We start from the raw sequence: 27,706 nt of genomic DNA, 5'->3' as shown, positions 1-27,706 counted from the left end.
GGCCTGCCATATGCTGGGTTGTGTCACTGCTTAGCAAAAGGGGATGCTGAATGGATCTTGTTGTTTGGAACATTCTACTCACTTGGCCCTGGGCGCTATGCTGGCTTCCCATCTGCTTCTGAGTACAGCTCTTGGATCTGATTCTAATTCTCAAAGTGGGAGATGGTCTGAGACCCACCCTCACTGGGTTCTGACTCAATCTTATGGGCGCAGAGCTTCCTTCTTTGGGGAGAGTTTTTATTCAATTCAGTCAAACTCAAAGTCATTAGGCCTTTGAACAGTATAAGAATTATGTTCTACTTGGTGGTGGACTCAGAGTTAAGAGAAGTATTCCAACCAAAGCTATATGTCCTACATATTGTTTTTTTTTTTCCTTCAGATCACTCTACCCATTCACTTGTCCTTGGCTCTTGACTATTATGGAATTCATCAATGGCCTCCTGTGTTCTCACGTTCTCACTGGCTTGACTAAGGGAGGTAACTTGAGTGGACATAGGAAAGTGATGTTGGGGTCTGGGGTATTTATTGCTCTGGATCCCTTTCTGAGCTTGCTTTGGGTTGGGTGAATCCCTTCACTACAGATTCCTTCCAAGGAGCCTTCATTGGAGCCCTTTTCTACCAGTTTTTGGTAGTACTCTTCAACCTTACCCTTTGCTGCCCAGCAATAATAGCAAAGTCTTCAACTATTCCTAGCCTTGAGACACTACATTATAGTCTGCGGTTTCTTTATACCCCATTCACATGGTCCCATCATGTATAAACTTTCCCTAAATTATCCTAATTGGATTGTGCCATCTGTTTTCTGTTGAGACTCTTGACAGATGTGCTGTTTGATTTGGGGCAAGCCCCTTCACAAGGACTAGTTAACCTCAAATGTTATATGAGAGACTTAAAGCAGATAGCATCCCTTACAGCTCAAAATTTTCTCGGCAGTGTAGGGAATGGAAAGAAATCTCTTTTTCAGGAGCTTCAGATCTCATTAAAGAGGGAATCTATATACCTCTGAAATGCAAAATAGAGCAAAGTATCCAAGTGATTAGGGTACATAATAAGCTTTGTATGAATTCAGAAATGGGCAAGGTCACTGAGAACGGACTGGCCAAAGGAAACATATGGATCTGCCAGTAAACTCTGCCCCACACCAAAGAACCATTTGTTGGTTGATTTTCTAATCCAGATCCAATTTAGATATTGTATTCAAGGCTGTACCAAGCAGAAAGCCCATTTTGGAATTATTCCAAAGAGCCCACATAGTGTTGGTTAACCTTAAACGAGGCCTTTTGGAAATGATTTACTCTTGATTTACTCAGCTACAGCCCGCAATAAAATATAAAACTTTTAAGATTTCTTGAATTTAAATACTATTTTAAAAAAAAAAGGAGAAGACTAGAGGTCGAGAGGCTAAAATTCTAATTTTAATTGTCCTTCTTTAGCTCTACCTTAAATGTTTTTTAATCTGAAAATAATACTTTTATTTTATTTGTTATCAGTGACTTTTTCCCCCGATTCATCTATATTAAAGACATACATACTGATATAAGAATAATAAAACAATCACCATCATATCTATCATACAAGTTAAAAAATAAAATATTGTCAATACAATTGAAGTCCATGGCATATCCTCCCCATTTAGATGCTACTTATTTTCCCACCAAAGATAATTCCTACTCCCTCTTGTCACACACCCATCTCTACTCCCTCTATATACTCACCACGCCAACCAAGGCCAAGATGGACACATTGCTTTCTTAAATCCCTTTGTATAGGGTAGCCTCTCTTTCATTGAAGTATATACTTTTAGCCTCAAAGGATTTCAGCTTTATGTGAACATAGCCCAGGCTTTCTGCTATATATTTGTTAAAACCCAACATCTTAGGGGTTTAAATCACTAAGTGTCCTCATGGCATCCAAGGCTTCAGGGCTGGCTTACGCTATTGGATTTTGTCTGCTCTTTGTTTCAGTTGTTTTGATCATTAGAGATTTTCCTTATTTTCTTACTGGTTCAGCTGTACATTTTTAAAGTAAAATATTTGAAAAATACATCTCCACATATTTCTTTGGAGTAGAAGACTTTAAAAAAATATCTGGTTTATCACATTCTGCACCAGGGTGCAGAAATGAGACCTTCAACTGAGAATCGAAGACTACCCATACTGGAAGTTTGAAAACCCTTCTCTGATTTCATAGGCAAGATGACCATTACCTAATCTCATTATGAAAATAGAAAAACTTTCATCACCAAGAAGCTAATTCAGCTAAGCCAATCTGCCATAATTCAAATACACTGAGTATTAGAAATGTATAATGGCAAGTAAAATAAGTCTCTTGAGCAGTATTCTGTAGAACTTTTCACTTAAAATTTCTTTTTTTTTTTTTAAAGATTTTATTTATTTATTTGACAGACAGAGATTACATGTAGGCAGAGAGGCAGGCAGAGAGGAAGGGGGAAACAGGCTCCCCGCTGAGCAGAGAGCTCAGATGCAGGGCTCAATCTCAGAACCCAGAGATCATGACCTGAGCTGAAGGCAGAGGCTTTAACCCACTGAGCCACCCAGGTGCCCCTTCACTTAAAATTTCTCAAAGGCAGGAACCATTGTTTTAAAAACCATTTACGTGAGTTTATTAGAGACAAGAATGGCCTGATATATCTTTACATCTTTATATCTTTACATGCTTAGCACCTTTCATTTCCTGTTGCAGGTATTCAGTATGTATTTACTGGTTTTATTTGAATTGACTCTTTCAAGTTAAATGTGAAAACGCAACGGCCCTCATATTTTCTCTTGTTTCGCCTCTCCTGACACTGAGATCAAGTTAGCTTACAGCAGTTCCCTTCCTTATGTTCCAGATAATTTGTGACTTTCATGATCTAATATTGTGCTCATTCAGTTGCAGAGTATTTGCTTGGTTTGTACAAAAATAAATAACTTTTAACTAGGGAGTTGTTTTTTAATTATTTGCAATCCTATGTGGTTGAGTGTTAACTCCCAAATTAAACATCTAGCAAGCATAATTCAATAAATGGAATGGTTTATTATTGTTACATTTCTTTTGTTTTCGTCTCAGCCTGGGATCATTAGAAATGACTGGTTGGCGTGGAGGATCATTCCATCTATTGTTATGTCTTTTTTTTCCTGAGGAGACCTAAAAAAAGTGAATAAGAACAGGGAGTTTACATTTGACAATTTAAATACAATCTGAACCATTCCTATCTGAATACAACACAAATAGTCTGGTACAATCAAAAGGCTTTTTCAAAAAAAAAAAAAAAAAAAAAGGAATTTCTTTCAGAAATAAAACAGGTGGTTGAGATGTGCTCTACACAGTGTATGTCCAAGCTTGGAAACTTTGAGGTAATTAGACATTGGAAGTAAGGACTAGCAAAAATCGAAGATAAATGAAGGGAATCGAGATGGGAAGCATGGAGGCTGAAACAAGAAATGTGTGTCTCGCAGGAGGCAGACAGAGACAGGTATGAGATCGGAAGATAGTTTTAGCAGGAGTGAACAGCAAAAGAGCTGTAATTTTCCCCACTTACAGCTCCCATGACTGCCACAGCGAGCTTTTGAGGTCCCTTCCTTCTCTGAAGGGAACAACACAACTCTGAGAGGAGACAGGAAGAATAAAGTAGAGGAGGAAAGAGTGTGTTAAGTCACACACACACACACACACACACACACACACACAGACTACTGACTTTCTGGGAATTTATTGTTAAAAAAAAAATAGGACAAGGCGCCCTTCAGAATAATTTATAGAAGAGGAAATTTAGACATGCATGCTAATAGAGGAATTACTAAAATATGTTAGCACATGCAATATAATGCATCATTTAAACGTTTGACGACTATGTCATAATGATGGGAAAAGACTATGAAAAGACTTTGATGATGTGACCTAATGTGTTTGGTACATGCTGATTGAACAAGATAAACTATGAATGTGTATGAATGCATAGTAAAAGGTTATGAGCAAATGGATGGTTTTCTCTAGGGTAACTCCCGTAAGGTAGGAAATTTGTGTATCTTGTATATTTTTAAACTATCCTTTAATGTTGTCACATTTGCTCTGCAGCCAATAAAAACTCCGCATGTATGCTGGGGTGTAGAAGAGGAAGTGGGGTAAAGTGGTTTGGGAGTATTTGTATTGGGTGTAGCCTGTATGTGTGCTCTTGGATTTATGAGACAAAATATTGGGTAGCAGTAAGGTGATACTATCCAGAATTTTCTTGAATTTAATGCTGGTACCTGTATTCTAGATTTTAGCAACCAGTCGGTATGCAGGCATGAGACATACAGACAGCCCTCATCACCTGAGCTCTGACATGAGTTTAGAGAGCAGGAGGGGGTGTGCAGTTCTCTTCGTACGCAGAATTCAAATCCCAAAGCTGGAGGAAGGGAAAAGGAGATTGGAAGAAGGACCAAAGGAATAAAAAAATCCCCATGCCTCAAACACTTCTTTGATAAGAAAAGATCCAGCTGTTGGCAAAAAGTGATGTTTTGTGAGGGCATTGTAGAATCAAAGGCTTAAATATCAAGGAGATGTTCTCTCTGTAGCACAAACATGATTAAGGGTAATGTTGTGTTATTTCAGATTTTCATTATTCATAAAAGGAAAACCAGTAGTGCCAGATACACAAGAACAAAGCTAAACAGGCTTCGGAGGCCTTCTGGCTCTCAAATCTAAGAGAATGTAATAATTGGACTGTTTATTTGCCATGTTACATCATATTTGTTTTCTTCTTAGAGGGAAAACACAACAGAGATGCTTTTCATTCAGCATAGTTGGTTTTAGTGCTAGGGATTGAGTTTTATGTAATCTGTCCCCTCCCTTTCCCCGGGGCCATTCATTCTGTCTGCCCAGGGAACCAGGGAGGATCCCATGCTTACAGACATTCAGAACTGGCCCCAACTCTGGGACCTGCCAGTACAGGGAAGTTCTAGTGAAGAAACCAGTGGACGAGGTGGCATTAAAAACACATTAGCATTTTGGGGTGCCTGGTGGCTCAGTGGGTTAAAGCCTCTGCCTTCAGCTTGGGTCATGATCTCAGGGTCCTGGGATCCAGCCCCACATTGGGCTCTCTGCTCAGCAGGGAGCCTGCTTCCCTTCCTCTCTCTCTGCCTGCATCTCTGCCTACTTGTGATCTCTGTCTGTCAAATAAATAAATAAAAATCTTAAAAAAAAAATAAACACATAAAAACACATTAGCATTAGCATCTTAAACAACTAGCTCCTAAATAGGAGTGGGCAAGACTAGGCTGGGTGTCTGGTGACCACCTCTCCTTTCCCCACTTCTTTGCTCTCGGGATGCATGTTACCAGAGTGTGACTGAATTTCCTTAGCTTCTCCTTCAGTGGCTGCTCAGTTCTGAGTACCTGTCCCAGGTACTCCTGGGGGAAGAGATGGTCATGGAGCAAGCTGCCCTCCAGGTGGTCTGGATTGAGGGAAAGCTGAGGGTTGTGACTCCGGATATTGGGAGGAGGACCTCCACTTGTAAGAATCCGGAATGAAATAAGGAGCGGAACCTTCCGGTGAAGGTGGGTGTTGGCATTGCTGTGTCTAGTACAGGAAAGGAGACTCATGGTCCAGGGAATCAAAAAGAGAAAGGAATTTAAAACACACTTATCTATCTATAGCACCCCTAGATGCTGTGGCAATATTTCATGGAGTAGTTCTAAGAACTTATGACAGCCAAACTGGTTATAACTTTTTGGTGAAATTCTCTTTCATCAGCTTACGGTTGGTGAGCCTCTGCTGTGTGCTAAGAAGTTAGGTCTCAGAGTTAGTAATGCAGAAATAATAGCTAATATTGATAATAAAAGCTAACATTTATTATTTTCTGTGATCAATGTTCGGTGCTTATTATTTACTTTATAAACTTTATTTGTAGATAGTACTATCAGTCCTATTTACAGAATAGGATATTGAGGCTTAGAGAGAGATTATTTCATGCACCAAATTTATTGAATATCTTTAATGTGCTAATTACTGTGCCTTTTAGTGGAGATATAGTAGGGAGCAAGACAGGTTAGATTCTGATTCTCATGGAATTAAATTCTAGTGAGGGGAGATAGACAATAAGCAAATAAGCAATTAAATAAATGAAACTTACAGCTTGTGATAAATACTATGAAGAGAATAAAAGTTGATCATGTGATAGAGCCTGACAGGCAGCAGGGAAAGGTTGGATGAGTTATACACTGTAGATGTAGGAAGGTCTAGTTAAAAAGATGGCAATTGAGCTGAGACTTGAACAAAAAGATCCCAGCCCTAAAAATAACTAGGGTCTGAGCATTGCAAGTAGTGGGAATAGTGAGCACAAGGGCTAAGTTGGAATGAACTTAGCATATTCAATAAGCAGAAAGAATCCCAGTGTAGCTGGAGTCCAGCCAGCAAAGGGAGAGTGACCTATCTTAAGGGGCCATGGGACCCTGGGATCCCAATTTCTTTCAATTTCATGGAGCATCTAAGGGGGCAGTGAATGGGGAAAGAACCACGCAGTGGGCTGTGCAAAACAGATTTTCTTGTTGCCTCTTAGATTAAGCATGTCTCTCTCAGGTCCAGGATGTCTGGTCCTTCTTGAGCTGTCTAGGCCCTTTAGGAGTTAAGGCAGAGAAAATTGCCGAAAGGATCATGATTTTTTTTTTATTTTTTTCTGGTTCTCTCCCAGATTATTTGCCTAACAGATATATGAGTTCCCCTTTAGGCTCTGCTAAAATACGCAAGGTCAAGACTCTTGACAAAATATGCCATTTTTCTTCCTAATCTTTGCCCCGTTTCTTTCATGGAAACCACCTCCCATCTTTCTTATTTAGTCATCTTTGATTCATCCTTTTCCCTGAATCACAGCATCTGGTAGAGTGGCCATTATGAGTCTGGAAATAGAGACATTTGAAGAAATTGCAACTTTGTGGCCTCAAGAATAAGAGGAGCGAGACTCAGATCTGCTGTTGCCTTTTCCTTATGGCCAGGGACTTGTGTTTTGTTATTAATTAAGACATCAGATTGATTTCCAGTGTTCATATGAGTATTAAAAACAAATGACCTCAGAAAATTTATAAAAATGTCTTATTATAAAAATTATCAATAAATTTGTTAATAAAAAGATTTGTTCAGATTTTCTTCTTTGTGAGACATCAAAGTATTTTTTATATATTTTTTAATTTATTCATTTTAGAGAGAGAGAGAGAGAGAGAGAGAGAGAGAAAAGTGCACAGGCATGGGGACCAGCAGAAGGGGAGAGAGAAGCAGGCTCTCCACTGAGCAAGAAGCCCAATGTGGGACTCGATCCCAGGACCCCGAGATCACAACCTGAGCTGAGGGCAGATGCCAAACCCACTGAGCTGCCCAGACACCCTGACAGGGTTCTTGACACTCAGTCAAGAACCCACAACACAGGAATTATGACATCTCCCCAAACTTTGAAAGCAGAAGCGTATGTGTGCATCAGTGTGTGTATGTGTGTGTGTGTGTGCGCGCGTGTGAAGATAAGGGAACTGAGGGATGAGGAAGCATAGAAAAATGGAGAGAGAAGGCAGTTTACCAGCAGTTGTTGATCAAGAATAGGCCAATATTACCTTAAAACCTTGCTATTCAAAGTGTGGTTCTTGAAACAACATTGGTAATACCTGGGAGCTTGTTAGAAGTGCAGAATCTCATGCCCCATCTCAGACCAACATAATTAGATTTTAACAAGAGACCTAAGAGTTGACATTGAAAAAGTATAGCCTTAATGATGGCATGTGTTTGGGGTTTTGTTCTTACCCTTTAGCTTTGATTATTAATTATTATAAAATATCATGTTGAGCTCAGGACTGAACTACTGTTTTATCAAAAGGTATCATATATAGTTTATCATGGCATTCATCATACTTTATGGTAATGGTGGCTTTCCTGGTCTATTTCGGCTCACTCTCATCTGAACTCCACAAGGACAGAACCCAGATGAGTCTTGTTTTATTTCCATATCCCTGACACAGTGCATGGCATACAATAGATAATAAATGCCTACCAAAACTTGGCCTAGCAGAGCAGAAGATGGAGCATAAGAAATAGAGGGATGAATAAAGAAGATGTGATATATATATAGAGAGAGAATGGAATATTACTGAGCCATAAAACAGAATGAAATCTTGCCATTTACAATGACATGAATGGAGCTAGAGAGTATAATGCTAAGCTAAATAAGTCAGAGAACTACAAATACCACATAATTTCACTCCTGTGTGGAATTTAAGAAACAAAACAAACAAACATAGAGGGGGGGAAAAAAGAAAGAAATACCAAGAAAAGACTCTTTACTATAGAGAACAAACTGATGCTTTCCAGAGGGGAGGGGGTGGAGGGGAGGGGCTAAATGGGTGATGGGGGTTGAGGAGGGCACGTGTTGCAATGGGCACCAGGTGTTGTATGGAATTGTTGAATCACTAAATTCTATACCTGAAACTAATATCATAGTATATATTAACTAACTAGAATTAAAAAAAAAAAAACTTGAAAAAAAAAAAAGAAAGAAACAGGAAAATCACTCTCCCTTTTTCGACTTAGTAAGTGTTGTTATTGTCATTTTTCCAAACCCATCTCCACTTCTTCACAGCCATACGTAGAACTTTCATGTTGTCTTGCACGCAATAGGTGCTTGATTTCTTTAACCCATTAAATAAGACCTAGACAAATCGTGCCACACAGAAGCTTCTGGAGTGGAGATGGAGATCGGTGAGTAAAAGGGACCTGTCTGCATGGGTTTAATCTTGGCCCCAAAGAGCTACGGATTACTTTGAGAACGTGTCAGAACCGGTGAAAGAAATCTTGAGGTAAAAATCTAGAGATGAGTGCCAAAGCCACATATTCTATTGGGTTTCAAACGAACTCAAAAGCAATGCCTCGAGAGTGACAGCTGTATTTAAACAGATTCAAAGTAGAATGGCACCATGAGACACAAGCAGGAGAGGTGCGGGTGTGGGGAAGCGTGGGTATTATGGATGAAGCCAGGACATTGGGAGTGTTTGTTTTCCACCACTGGAAGCCACCCCATCTGTCTGTATGCTTTTCACCAGCGTAGGCTTTCTCAACGTTGTTGCTACCGGCATTTGGGCGGGTTGATTCTTTGGTGTGGGAGCGCTTGGTGCCTTGAAGGACGTGTAGCAGCGTTCCTGACCTTCTACCCCTGAGATGCCAGAAGTGGCTCCCTTGCGTTGTGACAACGCAAAGTATTTTCACACGTTTTCGAATATCTCTGGGGTCAAGATCACCACTGGTTGAGTCTGTAGGAAAGCAGATGGTCTGTTGCTCTTTTGAATTACCCAGCAAACACTCCTGATGTACTGATTTCTTTCTTACATCTTTACATCTGGGTTATAGATTCTTCCTGGTCTCAGGACCTTCCCTTTGTAGAAGCTGGCCTCACCGATACTGTGTGAGGCCAGCTTCACACAGTTCGGCCAGCCGAAGGTCGTGATGCTGTCAGTGCTGGCTTAGCAGCACGGTCTACACAGTAAAACCTTGGAGTTTGATTCCATGTGACCAGCTGCTGGGGAGAAGGGCCCAGATGGATGCCGCGGAAAGGGAGACCGCATGCCTGGGCTGGCTTAGGCAGTAATCTCAAACTTCTCTGTTTCTTGGGGTCTCTTTTAATTATTTTTCTGGCAGCCCCTATTGATAGCCCTTAAAAAGAAATTCATATGAGAAGCAGGTTTAATAGTTTCACCAAGGGTGACGATTAGAACAAGCTGTTCTTCCTGCCCCTTGATTGGAACACTGCCGCTCTTAAGCTATTCGCTGTCGGTTTATCTATTGGTTTAAGGAAACAGCCCTGCAATTCTACAGAAATTGTGATGAATATTGAGCTTCTGTACTCCTGGGAAGCATCAATGTAATAAGGCTTCTCAAATTTAGCATCTGGGATCCTGGATCAAAAGACTTAGGGGAGTAAACCAACCTCCTTTACCTCAGCTCACTGTCTCTGAGGTGTGCTGGCAGGGGAAGGCGTTACACAGCATGAAAGATACAGATTTAGCCAAAGATAAATCACAGCATGACTATTTTGATCACTCTTTTATGAAGGGTTTCATCTCCGTGTTCTGCAAGATATTTCAGATTTACTATTTGAAAATGTATGTTCTATACATTTATTTTGTTAGGTGAAGTATACGTATTACCAGTGTGTGGTTTTTAATTATCTGTTCAATTCTAAAAGTGTTTTGGTTTCTGATACATATTGTCCATTATCTCTGTTGATGCAAAATCTCTTGAATTGTCCACAAAGACCTGATCGTGTGCTGGGGCACTGGGGTACAATTATGTGCTGGAAGTAAGCAGTGATCCTATCTTTCAAGGTTTGGTCTTTATCTCCAAAAAACTCCCAGTAACTGATCAGTTTAATTAATGGGGTAAATGTAAATTAATGAGATTAATTATAGGCTGTCAAGTAAGAGCCAACTAATTAATTTTAAAGTTTTTTTTTTTTCTCTCAGATTGAGCATCACGTATTTACAGTGGAAAAAACTGGTTGACTTCCATACCAAGTAAAAGTGACTTGAGAATTAATGTTGTCTTCATAATCTAGGTATTTTCTCTCCCCCATTACAGTTAGAAACCAAGAGTGGATTTTATTTATTTGAGGTACTATCAGGGATGGGCATTACCGATCTACCTGCCAAAAGGATCATGCGCTGATGTCCCTATGCCATCAGTCAGGTTTGTGGCCTCTCAAGGCCAAAGTCTGCACAAAAGGTTGTGTGTAGGGATTTAGTACGAGGTAACAGGGAATGGAGCTGGCTAATGAGTACTCTGGAGAACGCACTGAAGGATATTAAAGGAATACCAATAGGCAGACAGACTCAACAGATAACCAGGCTCTCATTACCACTCTAGCATTTAGGGACGAGATTCCAGTCTCTGTCTGGGTTGCAGGGGGTTATAAGAGCAGATAATTTCCCTAGAAGAGTTAGACACTTAGATAAAAGTTACCGAATCAAAATTCCTGTGAATGAAAATAGAACAGAAAGCAAGAGGAACTTGCTGATGAATACCAGTGTATTTAGTTGGGATCCACTGTATCTTTTCTCTAAGACAAGGTAAAACCTTTGAGGAGGGTGGGAAGGTGGTAGCCAGGATCAAGGGAGTCGTACCTGAAAGCTATCTCAGTGGCCCCAACAGGAAACCAGGCCACTGGAACGGAGAAGAAGAAAGCCCATCTGAGAGAAGATTTGAAAGCCAATACAATGGGACTGTAAGACCGATCAAATATGAGGTTTGAGAGGCAGGTAAGAATTGAATATTAACCCAAGAATGAGATAGAAGGATTATAAGATAATTATGTTAGGGGGCACCCGAAAAGGAGCAGTTTGGAAGAGGAAGATTCTAAGGGTCACCTGGAACATTTTAAGTTTAAGATTCCCATGAAGGGATGAAATTCAGTTGCCTGCTTGGCAGTCAGGGGATATGGAATGCAGGTCAGAGGATATGGTATCAGTTCATGGTCCATCTATTAAAGGCATGAGGCCAAAGAAGTGGATAAGATTACCTGAGGAAAAAGCACGGAGTCACTTTGGTGGCTTGAGTAGAGCTGGAATAGAGCTTTGGCTCACCTCATTTAGGAACTGGAAGGACAATGAAAGGTCATGAAGGAGACTGAGAAAGGACAATCACAGAGAGTGTAGGGAAACTAGGCAAGAGCCATGTCCCAAAAGCCAAAGGAGGAAAAGAGTTCAAGAAGGGAGCATAGCTGTGTCAAATGTTCCAGAAAGACTGAGCAAGATTCACTCATTTGCTTATTCGACAATTAAATTGTTGCTGAGTTATAACCATTAGCTGAATGCCTGCTGAGTCTGTGGGAGGACTTCAGAATGAGGTCACAAAAGTGGCTCAAAGGTTTTCTGTTGTCATCATCAATGATATTTCACAGAGGATTGAAATGAGTGGCAACGGTGATAGTCAGATCACAGTGGATGAGAGAGCCAGGGTGTGTACACTAATATCCTGAGAAATTTGAGGGGAAATGATAAAGAAAAATGGCCTAATCTGTAAAAATGACAATTAAAATTAGTTATTTCACCTTCACAGAATATCCTGTATGAATGATTTTGACCCATTGACTTCAAATAGTTTTATATGCATAAAATCAGGTGTGGTAGTGGACACGGAATTATAAGGCTTAGGGTTTTGTTTTTTTCTTCTTTTTAGGAAGTTTATAATCTGCCTATAGTGTGTGCCTACATGTGTGTGTAGAGAGGAGGGTTTGCAGGTGGAAAGCTAGATACAAAAAGAAAATATTTAATGAACATGATTAAGGGTTAATAACAATATCTAAAATAAGTTCCTAGTTGGTGAGGGGACATTGCAGACCAAAAGGACTATGAATTCAGGAGAAAGGAAAGCCACCATGAGTGAAAAAATTCTTTGTCACAGTGAAGGGAATACACATGGGTCATAAAAGAAGACTAGGGTTAAGAATTTCATAAAGTACGGAGCCTGGGTGGCTCAGTTGGCTAAGTGTGTGCCTTCGGCTCAGGTCATGATCCAGGGTTCCTGGGATCGAGGCCTGCATTGGACTCCCTGTTCATCAGAGAACCTGCTTTTCTCCCTCTCCCTCTACCCCTCCCCCGCTCCTGCACTAGCACACATGTGCAGTCTCTCTCTCAAAGAAATAAATAAAATCTTTAAAAAAAAAAAAAAAAGAATTTCACAAAGGGAAGACAAGAGGGTAAACTTCACTCCAGAGCTGTGTCTCTTCCCATAGAAAGTAGTGATTGTTCCCCCTGCCTATCTCCACCCTAGAAAAGGGCCTCAAAAATGAAATCTGCCCTTTCAGTTCCTCACCCAGCAGTTTTCCTTTGGTTCACAGGTGGAGGGTACATATGCTTCCTCATTCCTGGAGTGTTGGCCCTATTATCATAAAAGGTATCAAAGTATCAAATATGCAAGAAACCTGTTACCAGACAGCAGGAGTCTTGAAAACCTCAGCACTGTGCCAAACGACAGGAATAAAATGGGCCAGGAGAGGGAAGCGTGGCATGCCATCCATGAATTTGCAAGCAAGCTCAGTGCTCTGCAGAGCAAGGAGGGGAGTGGTTCTTCTTCTGATAGAGTCAGAGCCTGAAGTCTAAGGTCAGGATAGAGATATTGGAATTGCACACCCATGGGCACATCCAACCCTAGCATCTTGTTCTGAAGGCTTTTGTTCTGAAGGTTCACAGATGAAATTGACTAGATACCTTCTCTTTGATGTTTATTATAATTTTGTACAATTTGAAATGGAACTATGGCCAAATCAAGGGACCAAACAGAAGTCCATCCCGGAGAACCTGTATAGATAACAAAGGGAATATACTGAATGCAAGAGGGTTAGTATTTAGTATAAGAAGATGGCAGAATGTAAATATTTAGTTGCTGTTCAAAGCAACAAGGGAATGGGATAAATTTGATTGCTCAATATCTGCTAAAATCTTAGACAAATAGTAGAGATGAACCTTGTTTTCAAGAAACATTTACAAACCTAAGTCCTACAATTTAAATAATTTCCTTTCTTGTCCTCCCTCCCCACTGAACTTGCACAGCTGTCCCAATGTATATTAATCTAGGTAATGTTTTCTTGATCACAACTGAATCTATGTTTTCGTGACTAGGGATGCCAACCCCAAGAAAATAACTGTAATTTAAGGTTTCTAGTCTTTTTATGGAACTTTTGTGAACATGATTTCATTTATTCTTTGTAAGAATCCCACGGAGTAGGTATGGAGAGTATTTTAATTTGGCAAACGGGGAAACCAAAGGCCAGAAAGCTTAACAATCTGATGATCCATCAGTTAAATGGTGAGTTTGTGATTGAGCTCGAATTCGAGGCTCATCTCCCAACACCCACTTTGCACAGCATTCATTACCCAGTTTACTTTAATCTGAAGGCCAGACTACACCAGACTGAAATCTGAGTGTTGGCCAAGGCTGTAATCTCATCATCGGAGGCTGAGGCTCCTGTAGCAAGCTTGCTGCTTGCTGGTAGAATCTAGTTCCTTGAGTTGTGGGGCTGTGGTCCTTAAGCTCCACGTGGAGCTGCCCAGGATTCCACAGGGTTAGGAGAAACACTTCCCCTTTCCCAGCTTGGGTCCCGTGATCGGCAGTCTGAAAGTTAATTGCTATTAGATTACCAGGAGAAAAGACAAGGTTTATCTCCACATGCACAGTGTACATGCAGGATCACTCTGAGATGAGTAACCCACTAAATAACTAGGAAGAATAGGCTTAACCAAATTAACTTAAACTAATAAACTTAGCCAAAGGGTGACTGGCAGGGCTTCAGTGGGCCAGTGTGGAAGGTTATAAAGAGTAGCTGAATTTATAATTCCTAGTGCTTAGGGTCAGTCTGTTCTCAACCAAGAGAGGTCACTGGCAGCTGTATTTTCAGAAACTCTGCTTAAATTTAGATAAATGTTTCTGTTTGTGGCTGCTGATTATTCAGATGTTTTCAACTTAAAGTAAGTTTCATACCACTTTGGTATTAATCCCATCAAAGAATATGACCCTCTCGGGGCGCCTGGGTGGCTCAGTGGATTAAGCCGCTGCCTTCGGCTCAGGTCATGATCTCAGGATCCTGGGATCGAGTCCCGCATCGGGCTCTCTGCTCAGCAGGGAGCCTGCTTCCCTCTCTCTCTCTCTCTCTGGCTGCCTCTCTGTCTACTTGTGATTTCTCTCTGTCAAATAAATAAATCTTTAAAAAAAAAAAAAAAAAAAAAAAAAAGAATATGACCCTCTCTACAGCACTGCATTGCTTTTCTAAAACAGACAGAACCCTCTTGCTACTTGTTGTTTCTGTTTTATGGGTTTACCTGCCTAGGTCAGGCCCACCCAGGATAGGATAATCTCTCTTTGGTTAACTCAAAGCCAATTGATTAATCTAAGGAAATTTTCCCTTTCTGTATACTAGAACATAATCATTAGAATGATATCCCATCATATATACCACCCTCAAGGGGAAGGGAATTTAACAGGGCATCTGTACTCAGGGTGTGGATGTTTTGGGGGCCATTTTAGAATTTGTCCTACCACATGACATGATAGGATGAGAAGCTAAGTCCAATGCTACTGGAGACCATAAAATGAGCTTATCACACAGGTTCCTTACATTTTTGAGTTAATAAAATGGATGTTGCATGCTAGTTGGTTAGACCAGATAACATCAAAGATCATTCATGATAGAATGCAGAATGGAATAACTCCATTTGTACATTCAAGAAGACCTTTTCTTCTTGAAACCAACTCTGTTTTTTTCATTCTCTTACCTGATGCCTTGCTTTCAAGTATAGAGAGATGCAACATGAACTTTTTTTTAGAGAGAGAGGACATGAGCAGGGGGTGGGGGGACAGGAAGGGTCAGGGGGAGAGGGGGAGAGAGAATCCCAAGCAGACCCCATGTCCAGCATGGAGCTTGACTCTGGTCTTGATCTTATGACTCTGAGATCATGACCTGAACCCAGATCAGAAGTCAGACAGTTAAATGATTGAGCCACCCAGAAGCCCCTGCACATGAACATTTTTAATTAATTTACCTTCATTGAAATTTCAAGTATTTATTTATTTATTTATTCATTCATTTTGAGTATAGTTGACACAATGTTACATTAGTTTCAGGTGTACAATTTAGTGATTTAACTCTGTATGTTATGCTATGTTCACTACATATGTAGTAAAATTCCAAGTTCTTATATTAGGTAGTTGGGTCTATAGGCCTCAAATCCCTTTGTTGATGCAAAAGAGTTGTTATAGCCTGTATTAGTTAACTGTTGCTGTGTAACAATTTATCCCAAAACTTAATCACTTAAAATAATGTAGTTTCTATGGGTCAGGAATTCAGGCAAGACTTAACTGTATTCTCTGCTTTAGGGTGTCTCACAAGGCTACAAATCAGGATCCTTGTGGGGCAGGCAGGATGTGCTTCCAAGCTTAGCCATTGGCTGTTGACAGGATTCCAATCCTTGAGGGCTATTAGATTGAAGGCCGTATGTCCTAGCTTGTCATTGCATTGGCAGGAGGCCATTCCCAGTTCTTCGACACATGGGTCTCTCCAACATGGTGTTGTGCTTCATCAAAGCCAGCATGGGAGAGAGTAGCAAGATGGAAGTCACAACTTTTGTTACCTAATCTCAGATGTGGTATCCCATCATGTTTGTGTTATTTAATTCATTAGAAACAAGTCACCAGATTGGGCCCCTACTGTGAGGCTTAAGGAGGAGGGTAATGAATGCCAGAGTGCACAGGTTGTTGGGGTCTATTTTAGAAGCATTTCTACTGCCTGAATGAAGGAACGATTTAGCAGGCTGAGGAGAAAATGATAAAAGTGCTTGTTTCAAAGAAATGAAAAATGACCTCTTTTACTCCGTTAACTTATTCAGAGCCAGAGCAAATGAACTTGGTTATTATGGGATCAAAGTGGGAGTGGCCAGCTCTTCTCGGAGTGGAGAAGGCAAATCAAACCTAAAATTGAGAGGCTAAGTTTAGAATCAGGGTAGCAGCATTAAGTATCAAGTCCAGGGTAAGGTTTGGGGCTATAGACAAGAAAAAGTAAGAGGTGAGGAGTCCAGGAATACTGAACCAGTGTAGATGCAAAATATTAGACCAGATAAGGCAGAAAGGTTGTGGAGGCAGCCAAAAACGAAGAAATAACGCTTAACACTCTTGTGGTCAGGGCTCTCTGATTTTAAAGAACCAGGGTGGGGCCAGGCTTTTCTTCTGTTACTGAAAGTCCTAAAATACTATTATATTTTTGTTTTATATTCAAACAAATAGAAAATTTTATGGTTTAGTGAAAGTGTTGAAATTACTATTCCAAATGAAATCAAAAGCCATGAAGATACTCCTTTTTTGGCCAACATTAAATTACGTATTTTATCCCCAAATGCAAAGATAGTGTTTTGTATTGATTGAAGATTTAATTCTTCCCTCCAAGTAATGCTTGCATCTGGTGCCTCATTCTGCACCAAATGCTGGACATGGACCTCAGAGTCTTCTAGCTTAGAACAAATATTAGTGGGGGCACCAATGGTTTCTACCGACAGCTGTTTCTAATTTTTCTTTTAACATTGTCTTATTTTGATCTTATATTTTCCTGAAATGTCAATAGATAATTTAACTAGAGACTAATGTCTTTCATAGGATTTTCAAAATTGGTGAATTTCCTAGGTTTTGTTTTGTTTTCCAATTTGCCATATAGCCACATGTCAGAACAGTGAAACTAAAGTCATACTGAAAATAAAGAGTCATTCATTTCTGGAAAAAGAAACCTAGTCATATTTAGTTCCCTTTCTGCTTTCTTCCAGTCATGTCTTCTACTAGGTGATGGAGGTAGACAATTGTTTTCATCCACCTTTTTTTTTTTTATGTGCTTGGAAATTAACTTCTGTGTTTTCTTTTAATTTTGTAAATTAGCTCTTATTTTGAAGGTTTATTTATTCATTTGTACCTATTTTAATCCTAGAACATTTGATTATAGCTCTTCTTAAACTCTCCTTTTTCTTTCTTTCTTTAAACCTATTTTCTCTGTATATTGATCCACAGTACAGTTTGTTTAGCTTTTTCATTTATATTAGCAATTGGCTGAACAGCAACTAATAAATCGATATGCAACAATTTATATCCCTGCTAAAATTTGCCAATGCCAGATCCCAACTGCCAGTTCTGCTTATTCAGAAAATGCTGACATTTTCTCCCCATACCATGTACTAAAGATAAATAGATCAGATAGTACCAGATTAAATTAAACATGGCATTTCTGTATTTTCGGGTTACTTTGCATTGTTTTAAAAAATCTAATAATTCTGAGGAGTTAGCTGTTCCAAATCTTAAAGGTTATCATTTTTAAGGTATTAAAGTATTTTTCAAAACATTTTCTCTAACAACTTACAGAGGTGTCTGCAGTTCATATTCTTGTGTTTCCTCTTGGCTGTTTAATGTTCGACATAGACAGGTAGATGTACATAGAGAGATAGAAATTGATGTCGATATGGAATATAGACAAAAATAAATATTGCACCACTGTAGGGGGGGGATGGCTTCAAATAGCTTATCAGGCAAAGGCTCTGAGGTGATGGATGCTAAAGGGAAAGGGGAGTGTGTGTGTGTGTGTGTGTGTGTGTGTGTGTGTGTGTTGACTGGGAGGAATGTAGGAACCAGAACCAGGTGTGTGTTTTTTCATTTCGAGAGATCTAAATCGGGAGTAAGACAACACGGTCTGAGGAAGCCTGAGTAACAGATGGGGAATGATGATATCTGCCCTTACTAATGTGAGAAAAATTTAGGATACATTAATTTCATTTTACCTGTTCAGTAGGTTGTGCCTAAGAATTAAAGGAGACTTTAAAAAATAAAATTAAAACTTGAAATAATTTTTCTTCACAGGTCCAACAGTATTTTAAATGGCCTTCTATATTTACTGGCAAATCATGTACATTTGTTGCTACATTTCTGGAGTTCTGGTATTTGTAAAAGCCAAAAAAAAATAATAATCATAATTAAATAGGCTGACCTCGTTCTTTCTAGAAGAAATTCTTCCAAATTTGGAAGCCAACTCCAAAGAGAGCTTTCACTGTTGAGAGGAAATATTTGTAAAGAAAATAGTCTGACAGTTAATTTTTTAATGCTGTTCGTTTTGTTAACCTCTAAGAAAAATTGTTTATTCAATATGTGAAAAGTGATTGCCTCATCTGAGTTCATAATTGCTCAAATGCAGGGTCAGGAGTGATGTTGAATATATCAACATCGTACTGTCTGTGCTCTTGCTTATTTCTCCCTTCTCTATAGGGACCTCTTGTGCTTTCCAGAGAATATGAGGTAGCAATTCATATGTTGATCAAGTGCCCATTCATTGAAACAAGTTATCTACCAGTTATCTACCGTTAAAATCAACTCAAAATGGTGGGAGAGGGGGGTGGGCACCTGGGTGGCTCAGTGGGTTAAGCCTCTGCCTTCGGCCGTGATCTCAGGGTCCTAGGATCCAGCCCTACATTAGGATCTCTGCTCGGCAGGCAACTTGCTTCCCCCCTCTCTCTGCTGCCTCTCTATCTACTTATGATCCCCCCCCCATCAAGTAAATAAATAAATAAATAAAATCTTTAAAAAAATTTTTTTAAAAATGTGGAGGGAGAGGACAAGATAGTAGACAAAGTATTTGGGAACCAGTGAATCCCCATAAATCCCACGTTATAAATGGTCACTTATGCCACCTGTATGGAAAGACAATCCTAATGCGTACACTAAATTCTTTGTTTACAGAAGTAGAAGGTGATCATTTTTATTCATAATATTGATCAGAAGGAATTTGAACATCATGTTATAATCAGATCTGTTGATGTGCTATGCATGCTATATAGACTATAAAAAGGACCCTCCCAAGACCCGAGACCGAACTAAGCAAATATTGCTTATTATTTCCTTTCATTCATTTAAGGGAGAGAGATGGATTTTGCAAGAGGGAAAGAAGTTGGGAAGAACAAAGGACTGAACTATAACCACATTATGCCTTGTTATTTTTCTAGGATCTCACGATTCCTTCAGCTTCTACATTGACGAAGCCTCACCAGTAGGGCCTGAACAGCCAGAAACCGTCCAGAATTTTGTTTCTGTGTTTGGAACTGTAGCCAAAAAGCTGATGCGGAAATGGTTAGCCACTCAAACAATGAACTTTACTGGTCAACTAGGAGCTGGGATCCGTTATTTCGATCTTCGAATTTCCACCAAGCCCAGAGACCCCGACAATGAACTCTACTTTGCTCATGGCTTGTTCAGTGCCAAAGTCAATGAAGGCCTTGAGGAGATTAATGCATTCCTCACAGATCACCATAAGGAGGTGGTATTCTTGGACTTCAACCATTTTTATGGGATGCAGAAATATCACCATGAAAAACTGGTCCAAATGCTGAAAGACATCTATGGAAACAAGATGTGCCCAGCGATTTTTGCCCAGGAAGTTAGTCTGAAGTACCTGTGGGAGAAAGACTATCAAGTGCTGGTCTTCTACCACAGTCCGGTGGCTCTGGAAGTGCCCTTTCTCTGGCCGGGGCAGATGATGCCAGCACCCTGGGCCAACACCACAGACCCGGAAAAACTGATCCAGTTTCTTCAGGCATCCATCACGGAGAGAAGAAAGAAGGGCTCGTTTTTTATATCTCAGGTGGTGCTGACCCCCAAAGCTAGCACTGTGGTCAAAGGAGTGGCCAGTGGCCTCAGAGAGACTATCACAGAAAGGTAAGTGTCCCTCACATATAAGAGGAAAAGCTTAAGGAATTTAACACACATTCTTAAAGCCGGTAACTGACAGAGCTAAAATTTATACTCATGTGTATTATTAGTTTTCTAGGGTTGCCACACAACATAGCACAAACTGGGTGGCTTAAAACAGGAGAAACTTGCTGTCTCCCCAGTTTCAGAGACTAAAAGTCTGAAATCAAGGTGTCAGTCAGCAAGGCCCACTCCTTCTGATGGCTTTGAGGTAGAATCTTTTCCATGCCTTCCCTTGAACTCTGGTGATGGTTGACAATCCTTGGTGTTCCTTAGCTTGTAGGTAGATTCATTATTCCTGTATCTTCACAGGGTATTCTCCCCATGTGTGTCTGTTTCGTCTTCTTATAAGGCCAGTCATATTGCATTAGGGCCCACTCTAATGATATCATCTTACTATGTCTGCCGACACCCTACTTCCAAATGGGCCATAGTAATGGGTACAGGGGATTAAGACTTCAACTTCATTTTTTTCTAGGACCCAGAACAACACGTAACACCATGCATCTTGACTCCATGTCCAGTTATCTTTTCATAGCGCTCCTTTTCACATTTGTATAGCACTTTATTACAAAGCCTTTTCTCTCCCGCTCACAGACTCTTTTTATATATCTAATTCCATTTGATCTGCACAGAAAACCTGGGAAGTTGTCTTACAGATAAAAACTGAGGTTCAGAGATGTGAAATGTTTTGCTTGAGGCCAGTTGGACAATGAATGAGGAAACAAGGTGCAAATTCCATTCTTCTCACTCTCTGTTCTAGCCCTTGCTCTATACCAGAAGCAAGGATCATTCTCCGGAGTATGGATATTTCATTTTTCAAGCCCAACCACATATGTTGGAGTGGTGATTACTTGTAACTGTACAATGTGAGCAATCACCAAAGATCTCTAGCTCTTTCCCATGAGTGTGATACAACGTGCAGAATTGCACATATCATTTATTCTTTGGAGTTCAAGTACTAAACAATGCAAGTATTGTCTGAAGGTAAAATGTAATTCTGATCAGACTTTTATCTTTAACTTTAGTTGATATTTTGAATTGGGGTAAGGAGATAGAGGATGGATATTTTGCTCCAGGTCTTTGTAGGGAAGACAGGAGATGGGGGGGGGGCGGTTAGGAGGTGAAATGATATGGATGGCCTCGAAGTATGGCACATAGAGTAGGGAATGGTAGATGAAGCTTTCAGTGGAGCAGGAGCACATTTGCAAGAAAGCATTGAGCCAGGCTAAAATAAAGATCTCATCCTGTGAACAATAGGGAGGTAGATAATGGCATTTAATGTCATAGTGACTTGACCCGATCTACATTTTAGATAGATAACTGGTGTAGCATGGAGGCAGAGGACTGGAGAGAGTGGACAGTGAGGAGGTGCTTAGCACTGTTTTGGCATGGTGATGCAAGCTACACTGAGGAAGGGAGAAACCCCAGAAGGGGATGGTATGCCACAACAAAAATTAGGATTCTGTGATGACAATTTGGCTATGAGGTATGATGGGAGAAAAGAGTTAGGGATAAAGTTTTTCTTGAGAAGTAGAACAAGTGATGCAGACTTTTACAGAATCAGGAGACAAAGACACAGGGATTTAAGGGAGGAGCTGGGGAGGCTTCCGTTAGAGTTATGTATACAATATGAGCCCTTTCTGCTTCCGCATTACATCATTTTCCATAAAGTGATGGATTTGATTGTCTCATGTGGCTTGTCCACGTCCCTGTAGAACCAGAGACATGAAATTCACTTCTTGCTCAATTTCCACAATGATTTTTAGGCTTTATTGAGAATTTGAGGCAACAGGGTAGATTTTATAATTATGATAATACAGATAATTTAAAATTGCATTTTAGAATTGTCTGTAAGTACAAATATTCTGGCCTGGGATATCTCACCCCAGAGACATGTGTATGACTTGAACCCCATCCTTGGGTCTCACGGCTGAAACTTCTCTTCCACTTGTCTTTTCTCATCTCTTTTCTTCCCCTACCCTGACATTGTCTTGGAGATGCCACACTCTAGATTATTTTTCCAAATTATTCACCTCTCTTCTGGCCCTAAGTCTCCGCTAGTCCCATCAGAGTGTTCATCAAACCAAAAAGGTTTTCTATTTAACAACATACCTTCTATGAAAGTTCATGTTTTGGTAAATAACAACTTACCACCTCTCTTACACCCTTAAAAATGAGGGAGTTATATACATATAAGAATTTGCTGTTCTCGACCATACCACGGAGGCCCCAGATCTTGAGGAATTCCTGAGGACTTACTAGAGGTGGGGAAGAGGCAAGAGGGGTCTGAGACTCAGCCAACTCCAATATCCCTTATTCTCACTACATCTTTAATGAAGGAAGCTTCATTTCTAAAATTTTACACGTTGGTCATGAAAGGAGTCTTCCCATAGCCCTTCCAGCTTTACCTTCTGTTGCCTGATTCTATATTTAGGAGAACACTTTTCCCTATATTATGCCTGCTTTGCATTTGGCCAAGAACCATACCCTGATTTTACCTGTGTAGGGAATAGCCTTTGGGTAGTCAAGAAGAAAAATCTACTCAAGGAATAGATGACTTTCATTTTTCTCCCTGTGGTGTTTCATGCAGCTAGGTCTCTGCAAGTTATAACTTGAACTGCTCTTTGGTTACTTATGCTATAGCACAGGGTTAGTGAAGCAGGATTTGTGGGAAAAAGATCAAACAAAGTACTGAAAATTATATATCTACAAAACTGTCTCAAAATATTCACAATCTTTAGCATATAAAAGGCACTAACAAGCATTTTAGTGAAGAATCCTATTTAAATTGAACTAATGCAATGTTGTGCAGGCACTTAATTTTTTTTTTCCAGATAGCACTTATTAACAGCCCACGGAATTCATTTTGAAAAACTGTTCTCAGGCATCTGCTCTAATTCAGAACTTTTCACTTGCCACTGGCTTACTTCTCTGGCGGAGTAGAGCTCTGTCATTGAAAGGAGGAAAGAAGTGGAGGGTGGGGAGGATGGTGGGAAGAAAAAAATCTAATAAATTGAAATGAAGACCCTATAGATAGTTTTTTTCTTCTCTCTAGGATTATGCAAATTACCTGCAAACAGTTTGCAAATGTATCTGAACCTGGCCAGGGTGAACAGAATTTGCCTCAGAAGTACTAGAAAGACCTCCTTGTAAACAAATTACATTGCCTGTATCCTGCATATGATATATGTGTGAAACTCACATTTTGTTTTGATTTAATTTGACATATTTCAGCCGTCTGCGAGGGTGATAGGAAAAGGTCATTGTCTGTCCGTGGATAGTGCCTGGCAAAGGTAATTTACTTACCTCTGAAAGAGTCAGTGAAAGAACACTTGATTCTCCAGGGACATATTGCTTCTCTTTCCTCATCAAGTGATAAAGCCCACAAAGACAACTTTCTGCCATTTTCCTCTTGCTATTGTGCACAAATAGGCGCATTCAGAAAGTCCTCTGTTAACACCGAAAGATGTAATGAGACTCTCTTTTGCCACCAAAGAAGTTAATAGGTGATTTTAAGACCTTCCTGGGGCTTAAGTATTTTCATCTGCAAAATTTGGAGTTTGCTCTAGACTATCTCCAAGATACTTTCCAGTTCTAAAACCCTACAATCCTAAGATCCTTCATTGGACTAGTTTCCCTATCACTTTATTATTGTGCCTAATTTGGGGGCTAACAAAACTCTAAGCACATGCATTTAGACAACAGTGGGTGGTTTTCAGGGAAACTGAAGTCAGCCCGCATTCAGGTAGTGTGGCTTTCAATCCGGCCACTGGTTCCAAATACTGCAAATGCATTTTCCACATTTTAGCAATGCCAAAAGACACAGATTTTAATTTCTTAAAGACCTATTTTTAATTTATTTTTCAAACACCAGCTTTTGCACCTCACCCCCACGGAATTCACACATTCTTAAAAAGAAGGTGTGCAACTTGAGTCAAGTCCTTCCCTAATTTGTTGAGGTTTATTAAATTATAGGTTTTGTTCGTTAAAAAAAAAAAAAAAGTCAGTTAGACCACCTGTCAGAATATTCAAGAAGCAATACGTCTTGAGAAGTAAATTGATACTGAATTAATTTAGACAATGTTTAAACGGGCCAACAATTTAGATGATGATGATAATGGTTGGTGATCATCTGTTTTAAGAGTTCCACATCTGCTTACTACTGTGCCAACTGCCCTGACCATTATCTCTTATTATCATAATCATTGCCTTGAGGATAGGATAGAATTTTCAGGATATAATTGATTGTTGGTTGGTTGTTAATAAGTATCCGTGTGACCCAACTGAGAAAATAAAGGCGACTATGTTTGTTGAGTCCACATCATGTCCCAGGCAAAGTGCTACATGCTTTCCACGAATTGTATCCATTCAGTCTTTCTTCCAACAAGGTAGGTATTATTAGATACATTAGAGATGAAAAACTGATCCTCAGAAATGTCTAGTACCTTGCTCAAAATTCCCATATTAGTTTGACAAAGCCAGCTCATTATTTGGGTTTATTTGACTCCAAGTTCTATGCTTCCTCCTGCAAACTAGGTAAAATCCACATTTCTTAACAGTGGTATGTGTAATATGTTATCTGTCATCTTGGAAGGCAGAGTCAAGTCCAGGGGTTTGGGAAGGTCAAGTGGGCCACAGCTGGGATGGCCGTCATTATGATTTTGAAGTGTTTGGCTTTTCCTCAAGAAAGCATACCCAGGTAGAATGCTGTCGTGGGGGATCATGGGAGCCACACCACCAAATAACAGAAAGGAAAGGAAATTAAAGATGACTTGGCTTAATCCTCATTGCCTTGTGCCCTTGCCTGGTGCCTCATTGCCTTGTGCCAATTTGACTGTTTGCACTGAGTAAGGAAATTGAGGCCAGAGGAATGCTAAATGATTGCCCAAGTAATAGAGGCAACTGGCAGCAAAGATGGGATTAAATCCAGGTCTCTTGGCTTAAGAGGCAGAATTCTGTCCTCGACACCCCAGGGAGGGATGAAGACAGAGGATGGGCAGGAAGACTGGAGAGGACCAGAGAACATCAGGCTGCAGGCATCAACACAGAAGGGCAAGCTGGCTCTCAGTCTGCACTGTATGAAATGTAACAAAGTGCCCTGGAACCTTGCCTTGAGAGGTCAGAGGTTAGGTCTGCAGATGGGCCATGGATTTTGTGCAGAGCTGGCCTTTCCTGGGCTCTTTCTGCCTTATGACCACAATAAATTCTAATATTTCCATGTAAAGGGCTCACAACCACAACTCACACAACACTTCTGCTGTCCAGTTCACCCTCTCACTGCTGGCACCCACCAGGGTGGGGCTGATCCCTGGCAAGTTGTTCACCTGCAGCACCAGTCCTCTAGGAATTTTAGGAAACTCACAAAAGGTGGAGACTCCAAATGGTTCAAAGACAGCTCAGGGTGACAGGAGAGAGCACCAGTCTCCATGAGGAGTGGCTTTCTGGCTCTGCCCGCCCTGGGGCCATGCCCCCAAATAGGTCAGTGCACCCATGGAACAGCTGATCAAGGATTAGTCTGTTCAGTAAAAGAGAGAGCTGCCTCCCTGGGCTACGTATGCCTGCAGAGAAAGAATATCAAGGCGAGTATGGAAGATCCGTATTAGAATAATCCCCATTTGTAAGATGCTTTCATCATAAGATTTCATTTCTTCAACATGTACTTATGGGAGGTGACATTTATTCAACAGGTTTTATTCTCAATTTGCAATTTAAGAAACTGAAGGTCAAAAGTGCTAAATAATTTGTTCAGGTGAGACTTGAACCAGTGCTAGGATCAACTCAAAATCTAGGTCCTTTGAACCAGTAGAAGGAGGAGTCGGGCTTGTAAATCAGAAGGAAGCATCCGGAAAGCAAGCCTCTTGGCCAAGGGGCCATAGTTATGGAGAGTTTATTCAAGTTACTTAACATATAAGGTAGTATTAGTTTGCAGAGTAGAATTTAGTGATTCATCACTTACACATAAACATCCAGCGCTCATCCCAAGTGAATGCCCATCCCCACCTCTCTCCCCTCCAGCAACCCTCGGGTTGTTCTCTCTAGTGAAGAGTCTTACGGTTTGCCTCCCTCTCTGTTTTTATCTTATTTTATTTTTCCTTCCCTTCCCTTATGGTCACCTGTTTTGTTTGTTAAATTCCAAGTATGAGTGAGGTCCTCTGTTTGTCTCTCCCTGACTTATTTCACTTAGCATAACACACTCTTGCTCCATCTGGGGTCGTTGCAAATGGCACGATCTCATTCTTTTTGGATGGCTGAGTAATACTCCATTGTATGCAGACACCCATCTTTATCCATTCATCAGTCGATGGACCCTGGGGCTCTCTCTGTAGTTTGGCTGCCATGGTGGACACTGCTGCTGGATGGGCACGTGCTCCCCCAATGTTTATGGCAGCGCTATCAGAATTTTACGTTTCTAACAGACTCCAGGTGAGCCCTTCTTTGAGTAGCAAACTGCACCTCAGCCATCCCCCGCGAGACATAAACTTGGCTTTAGGAAACCTGGAAAGAGTTAAGCCCGAGATGTATCCGTCCTTTTCCAACACCAGGTTCCGGTAGGTCTTCCTTAAATCTTAGCCATGACCTCACTACCCACAGACCACGCCAGATCTGTTCTGTCACTAAAGTAGAGCTGCTCAGCACTGATTTCCCGAAAACCAGTCCTCTGCTCTTCTCTCTCATGCATCATCTCTTATGAAAGGATGTCTCATGTCACTTATCTCCGTCCTTGGTTGATGGTGCTGCAGGAACACGGACAAGTCTTAGGGGAGGGAGCCTTCCTTCCCTTGGGCTCAGAAGCACATTCCTTTGCAAAAAGCCTTAGCAACTCTGAGGCTTGGTGTCTCCCACCAAACCCAATGAACATTACAGCACTTTGCAACCCCGTGGACTCCCCAGTCCTGCTTTCAAACAGTAAAAAAGAAGATTCTCTAACAACTTCCAACCATGAAGCCATGTGACTCACAAGTGACTTCAGCCTGGGTCCTGCTGAGGTATGACAAGAGGGAGGGCTGTCTGTAACTCTCTCTGTTTCCCAACTTTTGACCTAAGAACTTTTAAAGCAAGAGCTCTCTCTTGTCTTCATTCTGCTGGTGTTGTATGATTGAAGTACAGGTGAATACAGGCAGGAACCTTTCATTATCCGTGTCAGGAAAGTCAAAGATGAGAGCGATGTCCAGCTGTTGGGAAGTCAGATGTTCATTCAGCGACTGGTGAAGACTGTGTGTGTGTGTGTGTGTGTGTGTGTGTGTGTGTATGAGAGAGAGAGAGAGAGGAAGGAAGGGAGGGTGTACATGTCCAGGGGTGTGTGTGTGTGAGAGAGAGAGAGAGAGGAAGTGTGTGTAAGGGGCAAGGGAAGGAAAATACATATAGTTTTCTTAAAAGCATGGCGTAGAATAGAGGTTCACCCACTTCAATCTCTCTGGATATCCGTTTTCTTATG

At 40.6% G+C, this 27,706-nt stretch overlaps 1 protein-coding gene across 1 annotated transcript in view; it reads left to right on the top strand.

Annotated features, from left to right (window-relative positions):
- PLCXD3 (phosphatidylinositol specific phospholipase C X domain containing 3) overlaps positions 1 to 27,706 on the top strand; it is a 174,073-nt gene that overhangs the window by 95,381 nt on the left and 50,986 nt on the right. The window contains exon 2 of the mRNA XM_045079512.1: positions 19,527 to 20,235. Coding sequence (XP_044935447.1) covers positions 19,527 to 20,235 — 709 coding nt within the window. The remainder of the gene's footprint in view (positions 1 to 19,526; positions 20,236 to 27,706) is intronic.

Source organism: Mustela putorius, unplaced genomic scaffold (genome assembly GCF_011764305.1).
Source record: "Mustela putorius furo isolate JIRA1106 unplaced genomic scaffold, ASM1176430v1.1 tig00000407_pilon_pilon_pilon, whole genome shotgun sequence".
Taxonomy (NCBI): Eukaryota; Metazoa; Chordata; class Mammalia; order Carnivora; family Mustelidae; genus Mustela; species Mustela putorius.
The sequence above is the reverse complement of the archived record's forward strand: the minus strand, read 5'-3'. Positions and strand labels throughout refer to the sequence as shown.